General features: G+C 34.2%; 1 protein-coding gene across 2 annotated transcripts in view; it reads left to right on the top strand.

Annotated features, from left to right (window-relative positions):
• Window positions 1-24,177, top strand: part of UHRF1BP1L (UHRF1 binding protein 1 like) — an 86,608-nt gene that overhangs the window by 39,291 nt on the left and 23,140 nt on the right. For both annotated transcript variants that reach the window (XM_018048146.1, XM_018048147.1), the window contains 9 exons: window positions 2,475-2,664; window positions 3,497-3,637; window positions 4,723-4,893; window positions 9,563-9,743; window positions 14,175-14,258; window positions 15,844-16,026; window positions 16,555-16,673; window positions 19,180-19,321; window positions 22,876-23,069. In XM_018048146.1, coding sequence (XP_017903635.1) covers window positions 2,475-2,664; window positions 3,497-3,637; window positions 4,723-4,893; window positions 9,563-9,743; window positions 14,175-14,258; window positions 15,844-16,026; window positions 16,555-16,673; window positions 19,180-19,321; window positions 22,876-23,069 — 1,405 coding nt within the window. The remainder of the gene's footprint in view (window positions 1-2,474; window positions 2,665-3,496; window positions 3,638-4,722; window positions 4,894-9,562; window positions 9,744-14,174; window positions 14,259-15,843; window positions 16,027-16,554; window positions 16,674-19,179; window positions 19,322-22,875; window positions 23,070-24,177) is intronic.

Here is a 24,177-nt window from a genome sequence, read left to right as displayed (position 1 = left end):
GTCCATGGAAAACTCCAGGCCCGAATACTGGAGTGGGTAGCCATTCCCTTCTCCAGGGGATCTTCCCAACCCAGGGATTGGACCCAGGTCTCCCACATTGCAGGTGAATTGCTTACCAGCTGAGCCACCAGGGAAGCCCAGGTAGGAGCAGTTGATCTTAAAATCGGCTAGTCAGAAATATTGGAGAAAAACTGAGATGTTTATAAGACTATTAAAAGGGAAAAAGTAGATCAGGAAAGTTGTTATAAACAAATGATTTATTTTAATTAGGTGTGGCACAAATTAGGTATTATTGTATGCTAAGCAGTTGACATTATATTTCCTGATTCATGTTTTTATAATACCAACAAGCTTTATAATTTTGGCTTTGTGTGTTAATCTATTTCTATGTTTTCTGTACTTGCCAAATTGTAAGTCATTTAGGGTGCTTATAAAAATCTATAGGGTTTTCTAGGCTCCTTTTTTGAAATTAATGATTCATTAGGTCTAGAATGGTTGTCAAGAATATGAATATATATCTTCAATTCTTTATAGTCATGCAATTTAGGGAAAACCAGATCCATTTGATTTTGTTTTTAGCTAAGAGATTAAAATAGAGGGAAATTAACAATGAATAGGCTGGCCCTTCCATCTTTGTAGGACCTGTAAGCCAACAGTGCTTCCATAGACTGGTAGTTTAGTAAACTTTGTAAGTTCAGGGATTTGATTTTCACTTCACATGGAGATAGATGTCTATGTAGAGATTAACCAAACTCAGATTTTTGTAAACTGAAATTTAGTTTATACTGGATGATATAATCAGAAAGATGTAGACTTTAGTCACTGATTCAGCCTTTACCCTTCTGATGGTAAATCCTCCAATACAATTGTAAAACTTTTTAATGTGCATAGATTAGAGTAAATGGGTTTGAATATTCCAAAGGGTATTCTCAGATTATTATAAAAATATTCCTCCAACTCCAGAAATATTTCTAAGTGACCAATATTTGTTCTTAGGGTCATAATAACTCTTCCCAAATAACATATTGCTTAAAGACCACAACAACCTTTTGAAATAGCTATTATTTTCATTTTACAAGTGAGGAAACTGAGGCTCATAGTCTTCTAATACTATTAATAATACCATAATACTACTATTTATAATATTACAAATAATACTTAAACACCTTTTAAAGTATCATGAGTCCAGGGATGGTCTTCTTGCTTCTTAAGCATTATTTCATACAGTCCTAATGTAAGCTACAAAGTATATCCTGATTTAAAAGATAAGTCATCTGAATTTTAGGAAAGATAAGTAATTTTATTTATTCATTAGGATAGTAAATCAAGAAGCATAACAGGTATAGAGGAACAATGTGCATGATCGGTAAAAATGATGACCTCACTTTATGGATGTTGGCTTTGAAATATATGAGAAGCAGCCAAGTAGAGCTATCTGATGGACATTTGAATTTTATAGTCTGAAGTTTCAGCAATAAATCTGATACAGATTTTGAAATAATGGTCATGATTGAAGTAAGGTGCCAATTTTGCAAAAACTTTCACCACCCCCCTGCAAAAATGTATCGATAGTCTAGTCTGTATTTAAGTCTTGCTGTACTTATCATTTTTAAAAACTTTTTATTTTGTATTGGAGTACAGCCGATTAACAATGTTATGATAGTTTCAGGTGGACAGCAGAGGGACTCAGCCATACTTATATACTTAAATATATATACATGTATACTTATTCTTGAAACATGACCTTTATCGTTTCTCTGTTCTTTGCTTGTGCTTTTCCCTGTTTTAAGATTTTCCTTCCTTCTTATCTCTCCTTGAGAAAAGTTCATCTTTCTTTTCTGGATATATTTCTCATTAATTATAAACAGTTTCTTCCTCTACCGAGTATACCAATGATTCCTTTTAAAAAAGCACCTAAAGACAAACTCCCTCATGTTTCAGTTACTAGGATATGTTTTTTTTTTTTCCTCCCCAAGTAACTTTCAAGCCCCGTAATGCCACAACTCTGTTTCGGTTTTCTTAGGTCCTCGCATTGTTCACATAGTAGATGCTCCGTAAATATTTACTGAATTGAATTCTATAATGTGAACTTTTTCTGGCCTTATCCCTAAACTATGAGATTATATTCCAGTTGGCCTCTACAGCCTTCTTTGTGTCAGGAATTTAGCCGTCTTATTTACTTTATTGATGCCAGTTCTCTACACTAATGCTTTTTAAAGCAGGCAAATTTGGATGGCGATTATAATAATTTAGAGAGACCAATTTTAAAAAACCTTTAGCATTTTGAAATAGCGTTTTCTTTTGTAACTTGCATGTAACCGGACTAGACTGTTTTAACAAAAATTCATTTTGTTAAACAAAAATGAGTAATATGGCAATTTGTATACTTGTGTGAGAATATTAACAGAAAACTTCTTCACTTTTAATGATTTGTTTTTGGCTTTAATGCATTATATTTTGCTTTGTTTTCCCAGTGAATATGGCTTTGCTGAAAAAGTAGTTGAAGGAATTACTGTTTCTGTAAATTCTATTGTCATTCGCATTGGAGCAAAAGCCTTTAATGCCTCCTTTGAACTTTCCCAGCTAAGAATCTATAGTGTAAATGCAAACTGGGAACATGGAGATTTAAGATTTACTCGTATTCAAGATCCACAGAGAGGAGAGGTAAAGATTCAGTTTTTCTTTATTTGTTTAAAAATGTTTTAGCATTGATTAATATTAAGGTACATTTAAAATAATTACTTTTTATGGTTGCTTATATTCACATACTACTAGATTTACTTTTCCCTGTAAACTATACTTTTCTCTGTATTATTTTTGTTTAACTATAAAATGTACATTTTTAATGTTTTTACTGTAGTCTTTCAACTTACAGAGTTAATGAGTCCTATTTTAACTTCTAAGCTACTCAGAATTGAATTTTAAATTTACAAAATTAAAATATGTTTTGTTAAATTCTTTTTGGTTACATAATTCAGATGTTCTTTGTATTTTATATTAAAATAAAATTACTTAAAATAAAAGTGTCAGCAGCTTTACAGATGATGAATATAATTATGGAGATGTGTTACTGAATTTGAAAGTATATAATTAAAAGTTAAAGCATAATGAATAGATCTAGAATATCATGTGAAAATTTGTGAAGAGATGCATTTTCTTTTTTGGCTGCACTTGGTCTTCACTGCAGTATGAGTCCTTTTCTCGAGTTGTGACACGCAGGGTCTTCTCTCATTGCGGCCCACAGGCTTCTCTAATTGGTCCAGGGGCTTAGTTGCTCTGCGACATGTGTTGCTTCATGGCACATGGAATCTGAGTTCCCCGACTAGGAATCGAACCCATGTGCCCTGAATTAGAAGGTGGGTTCTTACAATTGGACCACCAGAGAAATCCCACAAGATACATTTTTGTAACAACTTTTTTGTTTTGTTTTTATAAATCTACATTTTTTCTTATTCCATTTTGTGTTTGTGAAACTAATCTCTTGCTTTCCCTTTAGGTTTTGACCTTTAAGGAAATAAATTGGCAGATGATTCGAATAGAGGCAGATGCTACCCAAAGCTCACATCTTGAAATTATGTTTGCTCCTGTTCGATTAATAACCAACCAATCAAAAATCAGAGTCACACTTAAAAGAAGAGTAAGTTAACAGAGTTGCGTTTTGATTCATGTGCTAACTATTGAAATTGATGAAAAATTTTAAATTATTTATAGGTGATATATTGGCCTATTAAAACAGTGCAAAATAAAAGGAAATATAGTGCCTCAAGCAATATTTGAAGAAATCTGGTGTGATGATAGCATTAGGTTTAATATTAGTATTTTTATTTTTGATAAATTGAATAGATTTCTCAGTTAACAAAATATTTATTGAATAGTAGCTTTTTTATAATTTTATGTCTCCTATTGAATATTCCTCAGGAGTGGGTAAACAGTAAAGTCTTCACTATTAGTAACCAAAACTACTAGTTTTAGAAGGCTATTAAGATATGACTGGATATTTAGATAAATATGGAAGATAGCTGCTTAAGGATGCCAGCATTTGAAAATCCACCATAGACTTTGATGAAATTTAATGTGGGAAGGTAATCACTTTTTAAAAAACATGGCTCAATTGAAAGAATTTTTCAGAGTATAACACTTAATACAAACATTGTGAAATGTGGTTAAAATAGCATTTTAGTTAATTAATTTTAATGCTTCCTTTTCTACTAGAATTACAGTTGTCCCTTGAACCACACAGTTTTGAGCTGTATGGGTCCACTTATGTGTGGATATTTTTCAATAGCATATACTGCAGTACTGCATGGTCCAGGTTGGTTGGACCCGAGGATGCAGAGGAACCCTGGATATGGAGGAACCTTGGATACAGAGGGCCAACTATAAGTTTTATGCATTAACCCCTGCATTGTTCAGGGGTCAGTTGGGGTTGCATTAACATTGATAATTACATGTTTTTAGCTATACATGCAGAATTAAATTATATAAATGCTTATACCTATGTAACATGTGCCTGTTAAGGTAAAGGAAACTGTCAGTCTTTTTTTTAACCACTATCTCCAATACTAGGAAATATTTCTTCCATATTATACGAACTCAACAAATATTTGGTGATAAAGGAAGCATTTATTTAAATCATTGAAAAAATTTTAACTTTTAAAAAATATAAGTACATTCTAAGTGTTATTACTTGGCTTAATTTTATGAATAATTTTTCCCTGACAGTTAAAGGACTGCAATGTCATTGCAACAAAGTTAGTTCTAATATTGGATGACTTATTATGGGTTTTAACGGATTCCCAGTTGAAGGCTATGGTACAATATGCGAAATCTCTTAGTGAAGCAATAGAAAAATCAACAGAACAGAGGAAGAGTATGGCTCCTGAACCTACACAGGTATGCTATTAAATGTTAATAGGAAAAACACTTCACTTTACATGTAAGTGGTTTAAAAACCAGAATGGTTAGTTGTTTTCTCTATGTGAAATAGATTATAATACTTTGAGTCCAAAAATTTCTTATATATGAAATATATTTCTGTCTATATAGTACATATCTTATTTGCAAGTCTGTGCTTGGCACTAGACTTAATGATAACATAAAAGTATTTTGATGTTATAAATACGTATTTTCAGGACATTTAAAAAAATACAGTAGTTAAAAATTAATAAAGTCCAAAAGAAAAAAATCCTAGATAATTATAGTCAAGGGAGAGAATGTAAGGATTGACATAAAAGCCCTAGGGAATTGCTGAAGGTGAACGTAAAGCTATTAGAATTGTCTGATGGCTGGGACAAAAATGAGGAAGCTATTTAATGATCACTTTCTTAAAATCAGAAGCATTACTAGTTTTTTTTCCTAAAAAGAAAAAGTTTTCTAACCTTTCCTAGTACTAAATACTGAGAATTTAACATGAAGATTTTTGTAGAAGGGAAATTGGAAATCCCAGTGTGTAGTGTCTTTTGATAATTTTATGAGTATGATTGACTTTTTATATCTGTCCAATAAAAACCTAATGGATATTGTGGAATCATACTTCTATGAATTATCTCATTGGAAATAGAGTAATTACATCTTAGATGCGTACTTTGTTGGTGATCTGGCTGACACGTGGTAATTAAGGCTTTATTGTGCCTGTCAAATTGTCATTGTTGACTGCCTGCCTGCTTTGTCATCAGGTGCAGGGCTAGATGCTGCTGATGTGACAATAAATATTGTCTTAACCTGCCCTCAAGGAGCTCGGAATGTAATGGGGAATCAAATGTAAAACATATCATTGCAGTCCAACATAAATGCTAGAGTGCAGAATTAGAAATGGGGATGAGGGACTTCCCTGGTGGTACAGTGGATAAGAATTTGCCTGCCAGTGCAGTAGATGTGGGTTTGATCCCTGGTCCAGGAGGAAATGGCAGCTCACTCTTAGTATTCTTGCCTGGTAAATCCTATGGATGGAGGAGCCTGTGGGATTTCAGTCTTTAGAGTCAGACACAACTGAGCAACTGAACAACAAGAACAACTGGGAAGATTCCACATTCAATGGAGCAGCTGAGCACGTGCACCACAACTACTGAGCCTGTGCTCTGGAGCGTGTGAGCCTAACTAGTGCAGCCTACATGCCTAGAGCCTGTGCTCTGCAACAGGAGAAGCCACTGCAATGAGAAGCCCACACACCACAATAGTGAGTAGCTCCCTGCTCACTGCAACTAGAGAAAGCCTGCACACAGCAATGAAGACTCAGAGCAGCCAAAAAAAAAGAGGGATGAGGAGATTATTGAAGGATAGAGAAGTTTTAATCAACTGCTTGTGGATGGACTTTGGAAAGGTTTCACAAAGAGGATAATGAAGTTAAGTCTGAAAAATGAGTAGGAGTTTACAGGTGAGAAAATGGATATTTCAAATGAGGAAATAGAATCTACATAAGTAGGAATGGTGATAGAGAGCATGGTATTATCTGATAAAGATAAGGGGTTTAGTGTTACTAGAGCATTATTTTTGGGAGTGACGTACACATGCCTTGTGAATGTGACAGCTTCCCGTTTTAAGAAAATTGTTTCACATCTTCCATTTTGATGTATACTCTTTCTTGTGTTAAGATGTCAGTCTGGTTTTCCAGTTCCGTAATTACGCCTATCCTAGTATCCTACTTTACAAATGAAAAGCATTCTTCTTACTCATCCTGGTTCTCACTGTGATAGATTTGTCAGGGGTGCATGGTGAGGCGGACAGGAGGGTTTTGACCCAAAAGTCTATGGGAAATGACAGGCAATTTGAAATATTGCTGTCCATGTAGGATGTGAATGACCAGTGACAAACTAACTCATTAGGTGATTTCCACTTCTTTGCTTTCAACATGTTTGAAGGAAGATTTAATAAATGTCTGTTGCTAGACTGTTAAAAATAATTTCTTTTTACAGTAGATCACTATGTGAATCCTGGCATGTAACTTGAAAGAGTTCAAAGGATCATGTTGCTTTGCTAAAATAAAGTTGATTTCATTCCAGCCTACCTATTGATGTGAACAAAGTTTCCCAGAGCTTTAAGCTATAAAAACAGAATTGATTTTGTTTCATTCTACCTGTTTCATTCTACCAAATAATTAATATTTATCCAATAAGATGTCTTCATATATAATTCTGTGTGGGAATCTAATTTTAAAAGTTTTGATGAACTGAGTACTAGATCATAGCATAGAATAGGGTTTTCCTAGGGAAGTAGCCTGAGTTTAAGCAGAAGGGGCCACTAGACATGACGGGCATTATATGTTTACTTTTCCCGTGGGCATATAGAAGTCAATGGAAGTTTTTAAATAGGAAACAAAAGTTGAGTATGACATGGTGATATTATAAGAGGGTAGATTGAAGAGTAGGAAGGCTGCCACTCTAGGGAAGAGATAGACTTGGATCTCTAGTAATGGTTTGAAAGAAGAAAAAACAAGCCAAATTGGGGAAAGATATTTGAGTGTTTTATCAGTTGAGGATAGAGAAGAGAGAAAAATTGAAAACTTCTTGAATAATTAGTAATTCCATTAACCAGAAGAATAAGTACAGAAGGAAGCAGGTTTGATTAGGGAACATAAGGCTAAGAAAAGGTAATAATGAGTTCCATTTTGGAGTGGAAAAAAATAATTGAGGAAGTACAGGAGGTAATATTTTGCAGTATTACCACTATAACACTAGCCTGTTAAAGCTTGCAATGACGATTTGTGTATTATAATTTAGGATGTCATTAACAGAGATGATAATTAAAATGAAAGATCAATAGACAAAGTGTTGATGTTAGACAACATCAATAGACAAAGTATTGTTACTATAGCTTATTTATGCAATATGTAGATAGATGTCGTTATATAAAATAGAATATAGATTAGGAAGCTATATAAAGATACAGGTTAGGAAATGAGAAACAAGGACAAAATTCTATAATGCTACTACCATAACAAAACCAGTGTTAGCATTTTGAGGTATTTCCGTACAGATTTTTTTTTTTGCCTAAGCATCTGCATTATTTCATAGTTTAGAAAGGATGTAGTAGCGAATGGCTATAGTTTTCTTCTATGGCATTAGTACTTAGTCTTTTTTGGTCGCTCCTTGATATTTTTAGTAGTTACACTTAGCGTTGACATTGCTGTGGAGTCTCTTTCTTCGATGGTAGTTGTCACGTCACTATTTTAGGTGTCATTTGAGGTGCCAAGAGTGTGCATTAGAGAGTGAAGTAGTTGTGTTCCTTTGCTCAACTTAGAACTTGAGAGCTTTGTGAACTTGAACATTAAGAATTTTTTAAAGATCATTCATGAGGTAAGAGTTTATAGTGGCCTACTTTCCCCCCCTACAAATAGCATCCAAAAGCCTGAATGTACCTTAGTTCGAAGAAAAGAGTTTGTAGGGAGATTAATGCTTATGTTTTTATTTATATCAGTATTTATCTTGATGAAAGACAGGAAACATAATTAAAGCAATACAGGAGAGTGTTTTCTTTCAAAATATTACCATCTTAGACATAAATAGTCTGTAAAGCTTTAAAGGTGGATGGGGGAAAACATAAGAAAAAGCGATTTTTCTGATGAAAATCAGTTTAATAATTAGTAAAAAAGCTTACTTGAATCCCTAGAATTTAAGGTTTCACAACAGTTTCATCTTTGTTTTCCTTTAAATAATGTGGCCCCAGTCATTTTCATCGAGATTCTCATTTACTGAGTACACTTTGAAATTCTTTTTACAGTATGATTATAGTTCTTACTATGAAGAAGGTATGTATTGTATATAAGCTGTGTATATAGTACTTTAATTTTCTGTAAATAACTATACTTTTGTTAACAAATTGTTCTTAGAAAGTTTAAAAATATTTTAAATAACAAATATGGTCTTCTTTTAATTGTTACCAAAGCTTCATGTATAGTTTTATGGTTAACAGATATACAGATCATCTCATAGTATAGTTATATATATAGAATTATTTTAAGCTATTGAACGTTCACAAATGTCTTTATACTTCAACAGTTTACTATGTTTTCTCTCTTCGGGGAGAAAAGAATGTGAACTCACAAACTGTTATAAACCTCTGCGGTTTTCTGGCTTCTTCAAGTTCAGAAGACATACCACACCTCTTAAGAGCACCTGTGGTACTAAATAATATTATAAGTGGTTTTACAAAGTAACTATTTGTTTCTTCAGGGCATATAATAGTGTATGTAGCTAATGTATACAGGGCTCACATTTTTTTCATTTTTAATATATAGAACTAATAATATTTAAATAAGCTGCCTTTAATAGTTAATAAATAAATTTTTTCAAACAGGAAAGGCTATAAATGTGTGAATATAGCTATTCATATATTTACTAAAACATATTAGGTTCATATTCAGATTGTTTATGGTTCTCTAGTTTTTAGGTTTTAGTTTTATTCCTATATAATTTAGAAAATATTTTAGGGAAACTTAGTTACTAATGCAAAATAAAATGTATTTGCTTATTTTTTATGACCTTATTATTAAAAATATTTAAGATTTCTTGAGTGGGGAATGACAAATATTTAACTTCCAGTGACAAGGCAGCTTTAAATCTTTTAGAGCTCTGCGGTAGCCCCATCTACCCAGCATGCGAAGACACCACAGACTTCAAATGCTCCTGATCTAAATGACGCAATTGTGAAACTGTTCAGTGACTTTGATGTTAAAGAAACCTCCCATCATTTAGTGATTTCTCATCTAGATCTACACATATGTGATGATATTCATGCTAAAGAAAAAGGTAATAGAAACTGCTATTTGAAACTATTTTGGTTTTTTCTAAAATATAATGCACATCTGGATTGTTTTTCATATGTAATGAGTAGTCTGTACTCTTAAAATAACTGGTCATAATTTTATCATTCATTGAGATACATAGATGAAAGGTATAATTTTAAGGATTATATACTGGTATAAAATTTTATTTTGCTTTGCTATTTAGTGCCTCAACATAATTAATTGTTAGCTGTCAATGCTAATGGTAAAATTAGTTTTTTTTTTTTTAAAGACTGACATCCTTAGAAGATAATGAAAAATTAGGCTTGCCTTTGAATTCGCTTTCTCATAATTTTGAAATTGTTCATAAATTAAATTTTAGTCCATACTCAAGTCATAATTATTTGTACATATATTTTCACTTGATTTTAGCCCAAAGGCTGAGAAGTGATACATGTGTATTTTTAGCATGATGGTTTATCTACTATTTTCTACCTCCTTGTGCATACTGAACTGCGCATATAAACACAACTATGTGACTGTTTAAATTTTTTTGTCTCCTTACTCAGATCTTCCCTAAATTTGGTCAGGAAGCCAAATTCCAGTTAGGAAAGTGTTTTCTTTTAGCTTTAGCTTCTCTTATTTTTCCTTATTTACTGGACACAGGTAATGGGTTAACAGGGAGCTGCCCTTGGTCACTTTGAAAATCTGTGTTTCTGTATTCTAGGTGTTAGGCATTTCTGTATATCCTTCAGAGCATCCCTGGCCCATAATTGTTAGAAGGTTTCAATGTCCTACTTCTAAGACATTGGTTCTCAAACCTTGATGAGCACGAGAATCAAGCTGAGAATCTTTTATTTATGATTTGTTAAATTTTTATTTATTTTATTTTTTGCTGTGTTGAGTCTTCAGTACTTTGTGTGGGCTTTTTCTAGTTGCAGCAGGCGGGGGTTACTCTTCGTTACTGTGCATGAGCTTCTCATTTTAGTGGCTTCGCTTGTGGAGCACAGACTCTAGGTGCACGGGCTTCAGCAGTTGCAGCACATGGGCTCAGTAGTTGCAGTTCGTGGGCCCTAGAGGGCACAAGCTTCAGTAGCTGTGGCACTCGGCTTCAGTAGTTGTAACTTGTAGGCTCTAGAACGCTCAGTAATTGTGGCGCACGGACTTAGTTGCTTCACAGCACATGGAGTCTCCCCAGATGAGGGATCGAACCTGTGTCCTCTGCATTGCAGGTGGATTCTTGTCTGCTCTGCCATCAGGGAAGTCCAAGCTGAAACTCTTTTAAATGGAGGTATCTAACCTGTGGGCCTCAGACCTGAATCAAAAACTATGTCTATGAAAGTTGTTGCTCTGGATTTTTATAACTGTGAGAATGAATATTGAGACCAACCCCTGATACTTAGCCATAGATGTTATCCTGCCTTCTCAGGCAACCAGATATCAGCTGCCAAATAAAAAGGTGGAGCAGAAAAGATTAAAGAAGATTTGAAGTTTGGAGCGATTTGTTGTCTTTTGTTTGTCTACCTTTGTGTCATTCGGCTTATAGGTGGCATCTTCTGCTTTACTGATTTGAAAGGCAAATTAAAAATAGTTAAAACAAACCAAAATATCAAAATGAGGGGTCAAGGTTAAGTGATAAGCCAAAAAACAAAGAAAAGGGTTTTCTAAGCTCTTTTACATTCCTCATTCTATATTCCCTTATCAGTTCAGTTCAGTTCAGTTCAGTCGCTGAGTTGTGTCCAACTCTTTGCGACCCCATGGACTGCAGCATCCCAGGCCTCCCTGTCCATCACCAGCTCTACTCAAACTCATGTCCATTGAGTCGGTGATGCCATCCAACCATCTCATCCTCTGTCATCCCCTTCTCTTCCTGCCTTCAGTCTTTCCCAGCATCAGGGTCTTTTCAAATGAGTCAGTTCTTCCCATCAGGTGGCCAAAGTCTTGGAGTTTCAGCTTCAACATCAGTCCTTCCAATGAATATTCAGGACTGATTTCCTTTAGGATGGACTGGTTGTATCTCCTTGCAGTCCAAGGGACTCTTAAGAGTTCAAAAGCATCAATTCTTCAGCACTCAGTTTTCTTTATAGTCCAACTCTCTCATCTATACATGACCACTGGAAAAACCATAGCTTTGACTAGACGGACCTTTGTTGGCAAAGTAATGTCTCTGCTTTTTAATAAGCTATCTAGGTTGGTCCCTTATAGAATAAAAGATGTTATTTAAGGAGAAAACCCCTCTGCCAAAATAGCTTCCTCACACTACAGATCTATAATCAGTTCTCTGCTATTCTAAAATCCAGAAGGGCCTGAAATTCTTTTTCATAAGTTTGTAAAGAGTTTATTTTCTGGCACAAGTTTATCTAACGAGCATGTTGCTACTTATCATCTTTATTTTACCCACTTAGTATAAATACTTAAGTTTTGCTGAAGAATTACTGTCTTTCATTACTCTGTGTAGACTTTCGAGGTGGTGCTAGTGGTAAAAGAACCCTCCTGCCAGTGCAGGAGACATTAAGAGGCACGGATTAAATTCCTAGGTTGGGACGATCCCCTGCAGGAGGACATGGCAACCCACTCCGGTATTCTTGCCTGGAGAATCCATAGATAGAGGGCTGTGGTCTATAGGGTCGCAAAGAGTAGGATATGACTGAAGCGACTTAGCACGCATTACTTTGTGCTGCCTCAAAACCTGCTGGCAGTGTTGTGTGTATGTACAAACACACCCTCACATACATACCATATTACTTTACTAAAAACCTTAAGCAGTTTGGCTCTAGGTGTTTTAAATATGAGATTATAGTTCTAGACTAGAAATTCTGCCAGGTGAGATAAATTGGAGTTAAATTAATATAGAGAGTATGTACATAGCTTTACAGTAATTTGTATTTGTTTAGTCAGCGCTGGGTTTTTTATTATTTTTATTTTAGCCTGTGCTGGGTCTCAATTGTGGTACCCAGACTTCTCATTGCTGTGGCCTCTCTTGGATTTCAGAAGTTGGAGCCTGTGAGTTTGGTAGTTGTGGCTCATGGGCTCTAGAGCATAGGCTCAGTAGTTGTGATGCATGGCCTTAGCTGCTCCACAGCATGTGAAATCTTCCTGGACCAGGGATCGAACCCTCGTCCCCTGCATTGGCAGACAGATTCTTATCTACTACACCACTAGGGAAATACTGTCCGGGCTGTTTTAATATTTGATTTTTATGTTGGAGTTATACTGACTGTTTACCTTTGGATTTTTTTTTAACCTTTTAATTTTTTTCCTTCTAGTTTTATCAAGATATAATTGTCATGTAACACTGCATAAGTTTAAGGCATACAACATATTGATTTGACTTATATATGTTATGAAATGACCATCATAGTAAATGTAGTACCCATCCATCATCTCATATAGACACAAAATTAAAGAAATTAAAAAAATTTTTCCTTGTGATGAGGATTCCTAGGATTTATTTTCTTAACAACTTTCATATATAACATACAACAGTGTTAATTATATGTATCATGTTGTACATTATATTCCTAGTACTTACTTATCTGATAACTATGAAAGTTTATACCTTTTGACTGCCTTTATCCAGTTCTCCCTTATCCTATCTATAACTCATGTATATGTGGAATCTAAAACACAAAATATATGAACAGACATAACAAAAGAGAAACAGTTTTAGATACTTCCAATCTTAATGTAGCTTTGTGACTTTAGATAATTCACCTAAACTGCTGCTGCTGCTGCTAAGTCACTTCAGTCGTCTCCGACTGTGTGCGACCCCATAGACAGCAGCCCACCAGGCTCCCCCGTCCCTGGGATTCTCCAGGCAAGAACACTGGAGTGGGTTGCCATTTCCTTCTCCAGTGCATGAAAGTGAAAGAGGAAAGTGAAGTCGCTCAGTCGTGTCTGACTCTTCACGACCCCATGGACTGCAGCCTACAATGCTCCTCTGTCCATGGGATTTTCCAGACAAGAGTACTGGAGTGCCTTCTTCTCACCTAAACTAGTAGATTCAATTGCTTCTTCAATAGGAGGCAAGATGGTGTAGTGTAGTGGTTAAGTTTCCTGGTTTCAAAACCAGCCCTGCACTTACTGGTTGTACAACCTTGACCTGTTTAATTTTGTTAAGTAAACAGATTAATGTTACCTGTTTTATAGGTTCGTCATGAAGAGCAAATAAGTACACTTAAAATTTTTAAAACAGTGCTTGGCATCTGGTTAGGGTTGTAAATATAAAAGTTCTGCCATTCTTGTATCCTTACCTTTTAGCTTAGTACTTGCATATGATAAGGGCTCAATAAATATTTACTGATTGAATGCATTTCTTAAAATCCTTATTGTATTAACCTTGGTAACAGAGACAGTTGTCACTGCTTGGACTGCCAATGTGGTAAGTGAAATGTTTCTGATATTTGCTTAATCCTTCTTTCTCTATCTCTCAATTTCATTTTTTTTCTTTCCCCAGAGTCAAACAGACGTATCACTGGAGGGGCTATGCAACTGTCTTTTACACAGCTAACTATAGATTATTATCCTTATCACAAAGCAGGTTTGTATAATAGTTTCTTTAAATTATGTAAATCTTGCTTTTAAATTATATAGCCAATCTATTGCATTTGTTTTTATTTAATTTTTTAAGGAGAAAACAGATCAAGACACTTATCTTATGAAGAAAATATCATTGCCATAGAAAACATTCATGTAGCTTATGTTGAGGTTTATGTAGATTATTAGCAAGTATAATTGTTAGAAATTGAGAAAGATTAGAATATAGAAGACTACATTTGTACTATTTTGTTAGCTGTGACAAAAGAAAGTTATTAATATGTTTTGCATTTTAAATTATGTATATTCAAAAATAAAGTAAAGCAAAAGGGTAACAGTGATTTTAGTTAAGTTTAGGATTCCAGGTACCTTTTTTGAAACTTTTCTGTACTTTCTAAATTTCATCAATAGGTACAATTTAACAGATTCTTTAATCAAATATTGATAGGTACTCCCCCTCCCCAAATAATGAAAACTAAAATATGTATGTTTATGGCCAAATTAAGTAATTTGACCTTTTATCCATTTTTGCATTTTGGTGATATGTGACTTTTTATTTTTTAATTCATACAAATAAGGAAAAACAGATAGCTATAAAGAATTTTCTAGGACTTTTAAAATATGATCAAATTTTTCTCTTCACAAATTTCAGTTTTCCAATATTGTTCATTTCTGTGTCAGTACCTGATAGAATTTAATGGTTGTGCTATTTAGAGTTTTGTTTGAAGGACTTTGTGTTGCTTTGTCTGTCCTCCTGATTCATTGGTTACTTACATATATTGAATATAATTTTTACCATAGAAATCTTTCCTATTTGCAAGGTAAAACTTGTAGTCATAAAGTAGATTTTATTTTCTTAACCCTTTTACATAGATATTACTTCTCTTAATTGCTACAGAAAAACCCAATAATCCTGATTTTAAATTTTTCCTCCAAAGATATATATATATATCAGTATATCAGCAGTTACTTTACAACACGTCTTTGATGAAGAATCTTTTTTTCTCTATAGTATTTTCCAGGATTCTATCTAATGGGGTTATGCCAGGTGGGTGAGCATTCAATGGAGGTTGACCGCCAGTGCTGCTTCTTATTGAAACTTTGAGTGATGGTCTGCTAAGCCTGGGTTCTAGATACAAATCCTCCCAGGTTATTTTCTTTTAATACTCTCTCTCAATTCTAAATATTTTACTCACATTTTATAGGAAGATTAATGTCTGTAGTCGGTAAAAACTTCAAATTCATTGAAAGATTAAAGAATCCCTTGAGAAAATAAATATATTACTAGGAACTTTCAGTTCAGTTCAGTTCAGTTGCTCAGACTCTTTGTGACCCCATGGACTGCAGCACACCAGGCTCCCTGTCTATCACCAACTCCCAGGGCTTGCTCAGACTCATGTCCATCGAGTCGGTGATGCCATCCAACCATCTCATCCTCTGTCATCCCCTTCTCCTCCCAACTTCAATCTTTCCAAGCATCAGGGTCTTTTCTAGGGAGTGGAGTTTCAGCTTGAGCATCAGAAGCTTTGCTATAATGGAATATGTGAAAAGTGTATTTTTCAGTGAAATACTTGTTATTCATTTTACAGGAGATAGTTGTAATCATTGGATGTATTTTAGTGATGCAACCAAAACAAAAAATGGATGGGCCAACGAGTTGTTACATGAATTTGAGTGCAACGTTGAAATGCTTAAACAAGCTGTAAAGGATCATAATGTAGGTTCACCTCCTAAATCCCCAACACATGCCTCTCCCCAGCACACACAAACAGGTATTTTACCTATAACAACATTATGTCATTCCCCTAATATTAATTGTTTGTGTGTATATGTGTGAATGTGTGTGTATGTTCACCATATGGTATTTTCTGTAAATAAGTATTGTGTTTAATTAATGTCTAGAACACCTGTACCTCATTCAGATCATAGGATTATAGATAAAAGCACTTTATAAATTAATATAACTAATAGAAGTAATACCCCTGTAGAATATTACAGACTCCTAAATGACAGGTAGATTTCTCTTTTTAACAGGAGTTCTACTAAAAGTTATTGTATGAGAGTTTCTCAAGTGTGATATAAGTATGATTCCCATTTAAAGAACAGTCATCACAAATAAGAAAGTAATCATCATAACAACTTACATTCTTGTATCAGTTTATATATAAAGTGTTTCCACATATGTTATCTTATTTGAGAAATTAGGGTTCATCTATATTTCTAGTAGCTGATTAACAATAGAAGAGTGACTGTTAAAAATAATTTTACTCTAAATTGAAAGGAATTTTTGTTTCCCACAGAGAAAGATTCAGCTCTGAAAGGGGCTTCTAAAAAGCCTTCAGCGTTATCTCAACAATCCAAAGTGAAGTTAATGTCTAGTTCTGTTGTGGTTAGACTTGCTGATTTCAATATATACCAGGTATGTTTTATTTTTTAAATTAAATCTTCTGATAAACACCTTTAGTATCTCCTGCAAGCAGCTCTTATAAACTGTGCAACCATTTTATTTATAAATATCTTGACCAGCTTTGTGAAATGACTAAATTAGAGTAGAAATACCAGTTCATTGATTTTTGTTTGCATGGCTACCCAGAATTAGGCAGAATGTGAGGTTAAGTGCTCAGTTTGCCATTCTGCTAAGTCTGCACAAGACTTCTGACTCCAACCATAGGTTTTCGGATTTCCCTGAATGGCCCACGGCTTTGAGAATTCACTAGAAAAACTCACAGAGCACACTCAAATCAGTTATGCTCAGTGTCTCATTTATTACAGGGGAGAGATATAAATTAGACAATAGGAAGAGAGCCTAGAGTGAAGTTTGAGAGGGCTCCAAGTTTAGAACATCCTTGCCTCCCAGGATGAACATTTAATAATATGCATGAAATATTGCCCATGTAGTTGAATTCAGTCTCTATGGGTGGACTTGATTCCAGATGACACAAGCCTTCACCCTCTAAATACCACTAAGACTATCAAGTGTGGTCAGTCCCATTCTGAGTCATTTTGTAAAGCATGTACTATCAGTTGTGGGCTCAGAGGTCTTCCATGAATAGGAAATTCCAAGAGTTTAGAATTAGCTCCTAAGAGCAGGAGCGAAGACCAGACAGACCTCTCTTTGGAGGCCATATTCCATATTACACAAAGGTCTTCATGGAGGAAACTAAAATACAGTTTTTGCTTAATCAAACTAAGTATTGGTTATCCTGTGAATAATACTTTTTAGCTAAGAACTCTGTCCCATTTATACTAACAGTCTTATTCAGGCTATAATTAATACAACGTGGTCTGACATCCCAGTCATTGAGACCAATACAATAGGGACATGACCCTTTTTTTTTTAATAGAGAATTTCAAGTATAAATTATTATTTATGAATTATTCTGGTATATTTTGATAAGTCTATGTCTTTGAAACTTGGTTTTATCTGAAAAGTTTTCATTTTACTTAGTAATTTTTGACTGGGGCCAGTTTTGCCCTGCAGGGGATACTTGATGATGTTTAAGGACAGTTGTCACAGCTGGGGGGTGGTTGTCACATCTGGAGGGGGTTGCTGCTGATGTCTAGTGGGTAGAGATGGTGATGCTGCTGAACATTCTACAGCCCCCACAGCGAAGAATTATCTGTCCTCAGATATCGATGATGTCGGAGATGCGTTGATGTAAGAGTTATATTCTTATTGTGCAATTGTTTCTTTCTTAGTATTCTATACGTAATGCATTATATTTGAATAAGTTCATATGGATATGGGGAAGGAGGATCACCCATAATCCAGTGTAATTAAGGATGAAGTACAATAAAGAAATCCCACATATACAGAGAACCAAAACAGAGCAAAAGTAACTGGAAGAAAATAAGATAGTATGTTCATCCCAATTTGAAAAACTTTTTAACTGTTAAAAGAAAAAGGAAAAAACTATTATCTACTAAAATAACTTGACACTCTAGAGTTGAAAAGAATTTTTTTCCATGAGTACATAGAAAAACTTAAGGGACTGACTTAAATTTAAGAAGACTGTACAGATACTCAGAAGGTTTGATTAGCAATTTATAAAAAGGAAACAAACCAGTGAAGAGTATCTACTTTGTGTGAGAAATGTACATGTTTGTTGAATGAACAAAAAAAAATAACTTTGAGGTACATCCCTGGGTCTGCTAAGCAAGCATAAATAAATGAAATTGATAAGATGCTATCTGTTGAACTTTGGAGAGATTTGTATACATGCTTTTGATGTAATTATAATTAGCTGTTTTATGGAGAGTGAAAGATGTGTAACGTGAATCTTAAAACTAATAGTTTTTTTGGAAGAAAGCTCAGACTGTTTGATAGGAGCATTCATAGTTATACTGTTATTTTTCAATTTTTATTGTGGTAAAATACATATAACATTTATCATTTTAGCCATTTTTAAGTATACAGTTCATTGACATTAAGTATATTCCCATTATTGTGTGATTATCACCACTGTCCATCTCCATAATTTTTTTATTATTCTAAACTAAAGGTCTTTATATAGTTATTTTTTTTCATAATAATGAATTATAGTAGAGAATTATTATGAAGTACGTAGTTGGGAAGTAGTCTAGTCTTTAAAACTTGAATCTTGTCCTGACTCTGCCATTTATATATTTATACTGTCTTACAGAAATGTTTTGTTGTTGTAAGCCTCAGAGTAGTAAATTTGCGAAGAAATTTGAACAGAATTGAGTTTGTAATTGATGAGAATCCAAAGAGGTTATGGTTTTATAAGTTGTTTTGTATTATTTTAAAAGAGTTTAATGTGAAATTAAATATATAATAAAGATTACAGTGGCAGTTAATTATTGGAAATAGTTTTAAGAGTTTGAAATGATGTTTGTGTTGCATAAATCTTTGGTGGAAAGGGCTTTGTTTACTGTTACTTCAATAAACTTAATTTCTTTTTTAGGTCTCTACAGCAGAACAATGTCGATCTTCCCCTAAAAGTATGATTTCTTGCAATAAAAAATCCCTGTATCTTCCACAAGAAATGTCAGCTGTCTATATAGAGTTCACAGAGTATTACTATCCAGATGGGAAGGATTTTCCAAGTAAGAGCATTTCCTATTTTGTTTTTATTTGTTCATTACTCATGAAGATTTTTTTTTTCATTCTAAGTTTTTGAGTTTTATAAATGTGAAAAAAGAAAAACAGAAGTCTGTTGTTCTTTACCCTTATAATCATTGCGTTTTGTACATAACTGTAGTATAGCATTTTTACATACTTATTATTTGTTTCTGTGTTCTTTTTCCTTACTAGCTTGTAGCATCCTTCATATCAAGAACTGTGTAGTATTCATGCTTAATTTTATTCCTGTGGTTTGACTCATTTTTGTTCTTAGCAGCTGTTGTTCAATGAAGGAATGAATGAAAGGTAGATTATTTGTAGAATAAGATCAATGTTTTTTCTTTAGTAAAACACATTTATATTTCATTTATATAAAACTATATTTCATTGAAAAATGAATGATGAAGTTACCCATTTAACTGTAGAGAATTTGGGAGGATGGGTTTTGATACCTAGATGTATACCTTGGACAACTTTTAGCACTTGTCTTTAGTTAGAAACATTGAATTACATGAATTTTTATTTGTAAGCTACTTTATGACTGTACATTTATGTTCTTTGCTATTGTCTCAATTCATCTGATTCTTCAAACAAAAATTTGCCTTTGTTTATGTGGTACCTTTTTCATTATTTCAGTTGAAAATCATAGTTGAAAAAAGGTGTTTAAATGAAATGGGTTATGTTATTTTTAATTTTAAGTGGGTTAATTTTTAAGTAGAACTCCAAATTCTCTGGCCTACTTAGCCCATTTGTTTATTATTCACTTAATATAGGTTTTTAGTTTCAAAGGGAATTTCTGATGCTCATGCCTTTTTTGTAAAAAAAGAAGATATCCTGGAAATTACTTTGAAAAAAAAAATCAAGCTATTTTATTTCAATCCTCATTTGTACCAATTGTTTAGGATCTAATCCTCACCATCTTCATGCATTTCAATGGTCTTTTTGTATGTTTCAAATGTGTTTTCTCTTCTACCTTCTTGACAGAAACTGTGAAAATTAAGATAGGTTAAGGCATTTGCTCAGCACCTCATAAAGAATAAAGTGGCACAGCTGAAACTCAAGTATAGGTTTTCTAAATCAAAATTCTTCCCACCCCGTCCCATCCTCACCCCCAAATTGTATTTCACTGCCCTCTAGTTGTTTGCAATCAGTTATCTGTAATTGGATAATCCCTTTGTTTCCAACACCCCCCATTGTTTTCCTTAAATAATGTCTCATTCATTGAACTAGTAATTTTTCTTCAGAGTAAAGCCTATAGTTTCCAAGATTTCTGACTTCTAATCTACATTTATTTTTATCAGTTTTGTTAATGTGCACCAGGGGAATTAAAATATTCTATAATCTATATATTTTCTTCTGATAAAAATATAAAATACCTTAACAGCAATTTGAATCTTAGCCCCCTAATATTTAGGAGTGAAACTGGTTGGTTATGTTTAACTACTTTTAACTTTTTATTATGGAAAATTTCACATATATAGAAATAAAGAACATAACATTGAATCCCTATGTACAGGGAGGGATTCATTTGCAGTTCTCACATTTCATCTTTCTGTTAAGTGCCCCAACTTCAAAAATATATAATCTTTTCTTTATAATTATAAATATAACATGCATTCATTATATATTATATATAAAGAACCCCCCCCCCCCAAAAAAAAAAAGAAATATGCTGGTGAGCTTACAATTTAGAGAGAACTTCTGCTAATAAAAGTGTATCAGTTTGCTAACACTGCCATAGTAAAATACTACAGACTGAGTGGTTTAAATGACAGAAATGCATTTCCTCATAGTTCTAGAGGCTGGAATTCTAGGTCGAAGCGTTGGCATGGTTGTTTCCTCAGAGACCTCTCTTCCTGCCTTCTAGATGGTTGTCTCCTCACATCTTTCCTGTGTGTGTGTCCATTTTCTAACCTCTTCTTATCACACCTGTCATATTTGACTAGGGCCCACCCCTATGAACTCATTTCAACCATAATTAAGTTTGTAAAAGGCCTGTCTCCAAATACAGTTATTCTGAGGTATTTGGATTTAGAACTTCAGGGTGTCTATTTTGAGGGGATGCATTTCAGACCATAACAGTGAGTATAGTGGTGTTAGTCCTGTTTTGAATGTATGCATTTGTTTAACATATTTGATTTACATTCTGACCTTTCCCCTTAATGATCCTAGTTTTCTACAAGTTTATTTCAAATATCTTTAATAGCTATGTAATAACCTATTTCATAAGTAGACCCCTGTTAGAAACTGCATATAGATCTTTTTACTGCCTAGTGTACTAAGTTTCTTCCTCTGTCTCAGATCTGCGGTCAGAGTTCTTCTATTCTTCTCGACTACATTTACTCTCTAGTTCTCTCTATGGCTGCCATTATCACTAATCTATATTTGAGATTCCCTCTCCTTTTTTCCCTCAGCGTGATTGCCTCAGCAGCCCACCTCCTTACTATCCTTGAAGATAAGCACCTCCACATCCCTGATAAGATGTCTCGGCTGTACTTTAATTTTTCTCCTTTTATACATGTCTCTTGTAATCATCCATGAACTTTTAAAGGAAAGATTTGTGACCTTTTATATATTCTTTGTGCCTAATACAATACAGTTAATGTAGTTGGCTTCTTTGAATCTGCTGAAAGAAAGTAAATGAATGAAAGAAAAAAAATCCTCTTCAAGACATTGTTACAATGTCATTTCTCCACTGGTATCTCACACCTTGTGCTTATTTTCCTTAAATTAGCATAGTTTAAAAGTTCTAGATATTCATACTGTTTGCTTTGGTAAAAGTGAATAGGTCTGAAATTTTGGAATAAAAGATCTTCACCAAAATACTCTGAAAATGATAATGGCTTTTATGCAGCGATAGATACAGATTTCAGGGAGTGATACACTCTAATTATGAATATTCGTTTAACATAAATTAGCACTAAAACATTTATTCAACCCATAGGAGTCCAATGTGTTGGAGGATCTATGAGTGTATTTGTTTGATTATTCAAGACATACTTGATTTTTAACTTGGCACCAGATACTGTTCTAGGCTTAGGATTAAGTGGAGAATAAAACTTGTGTCTCACTTAGCACTTTCTTAAGAAATTAGTCATTAGGCTTGGTCCTTTCATTTTAGAGAATTCAGATTAAGTCAGATAGTAAATCCTTGTAGAAATATGTGACTGAGGATCACAACTTTGATGTGATCCTTTGATACTTTGAGCAAGAAGGTAAAATTTTTGAAGTTTGCTTCTTGGTGACTGTAACATTAGGAAAAGAAATCCAAACAATACCTCTTATTTATGCCATCAGATTTAGATCAAACTGTATAGTTTTCTATTAGTGAAGCATTGAAGATGTTTCCTGTCTCTCCAGACATGTTTGCTACCATCCCCTTCCACATATAGTATCACTTAAATTTTGTAAATAACATTGTAAAACATTTTAATGTTAATGTGGAAAGAATAAAGCTTAAACGTGTATTTTCTGTTCTCAGGGAAGATTTAGAACTATCGGTTTATTAAAAATCTTTTTAAATTTTTTTTCTCTACAGTTCCATCTCCCAACCTTTATAGCCAGCTGAATGCACTACAGTTTACTGTGGACGAAAGAAGTATTTTATGGTTAAATCAGTTTGTGTTGGATTTAAAACAAAGTCTTAATCAATTTATGGCTGTGTACAAGTTGAATGACAATTCAAAATCTGATGAGCATGTTGATATTCGAGTCGATGGCTTAATGCTAAAGGTACCATATAAACAAGTGGCTGTGAGAATAAAACCATTTTTACAGAAGAAAAGTTAACAGCATTGTAATTTCCAGGATTTAAGATGGGTACTCAAATATAAATCAACTTCACTGCAATCTTAATTTTAATCTGTTTTCAGTTATAGAAGCTTTAAGGGACTGCTTCCTTTCTCTTCCCCATTCCTTCTTTCTCTATTTTTCTTCTTTTCTTATTTTTTCCACTGCTCATCCATTTGGAGGTAAGCAGTAGAAATAAGTTATTTTTTCTCCATAATCTGTTTTGTTTTTGGCTACACTGAGTCTTCGTTGCTGTGCTCAGGCTTTCTCTAGCTGCAGTGAGTAGGGTCTACTCTTAGTTGAGGTGTGCAAGCTTCTCAGAGTGGTGCCTTCTCTTGTTCCAGAGGGTAGTTTATAGGCACACGGGCTTCAGTAGTTGCAGTGTGCGGGCTCAGTAGTTGTGGCTCACAGGCTCTAGAATGTGGGCTTCAGTGCTTGTGGCACGTGGGCTTAGTTGCCTGGCAGCATGTAGAGTCTTCCTGGACCAGGGAGTGAACCTGTGTACCCTGCATTGACAGGTGGATTCTTAGCTACTATACCACCTGCTGCTGCTAAGTCGCTTCAGTTGTGTCCGACTCTGTGCGACCCCAGAGACGGCAGCCGACCAGGCTCCCCCATCCCTGGGATTCTCCAGGCAAGAACACTGGAGTCAGTTGCCATTTCCTTCTCCAATGCATGAAAGTGAAAAGTGAAAGTGAAGTCGCTCCGTTGTGTCTGACCCTTAGCGACCCCATGGACTGCAGCCTACCAGGCTCCTCTGTCCATGGGATTTTCCAGGAAAAAGTACTATACCACCAGGGAAATCCTAAATGTCATTTTTTCACCCCGCTTCTTACCAGAGCTGATAAAAAATTTTTTAATAAGGGTAAATAATACAGTGAAGTTTTAAAATTGTTTCTGGGCTTTATTTGTTGCATTTATTCTGTTATTAATATCTAAAGATAATAGAAAGTTCCTTTTTATTGCCTCCAAGTAGTTGATAATCAGAGTTCCATGGATATTTGAACTTTAAAGGAAGGAAGCTAAAAAAAATAGTAGCATAGTTTGAACT

Source organism: Capra hircus, chromosome 5 (genome assembly GCF_001704415.2).
Source record: "Capra hircus breed San Clemente chromosome 5, ASM170441v1, whole genome shotgun sequence".
Classification (NCBI taxonomy): domain Eukaryota; kingdom Metazoa; phylum Chordata; class Mammalia; order Artiodactyla; family Bovidae; genus Capra; species Capra hircus.
The sequence above is the reverse complement of the archived record's forward strand: the minus strand, read 5'-3'. Positions and strand labels throughout refer to the sequence as shown.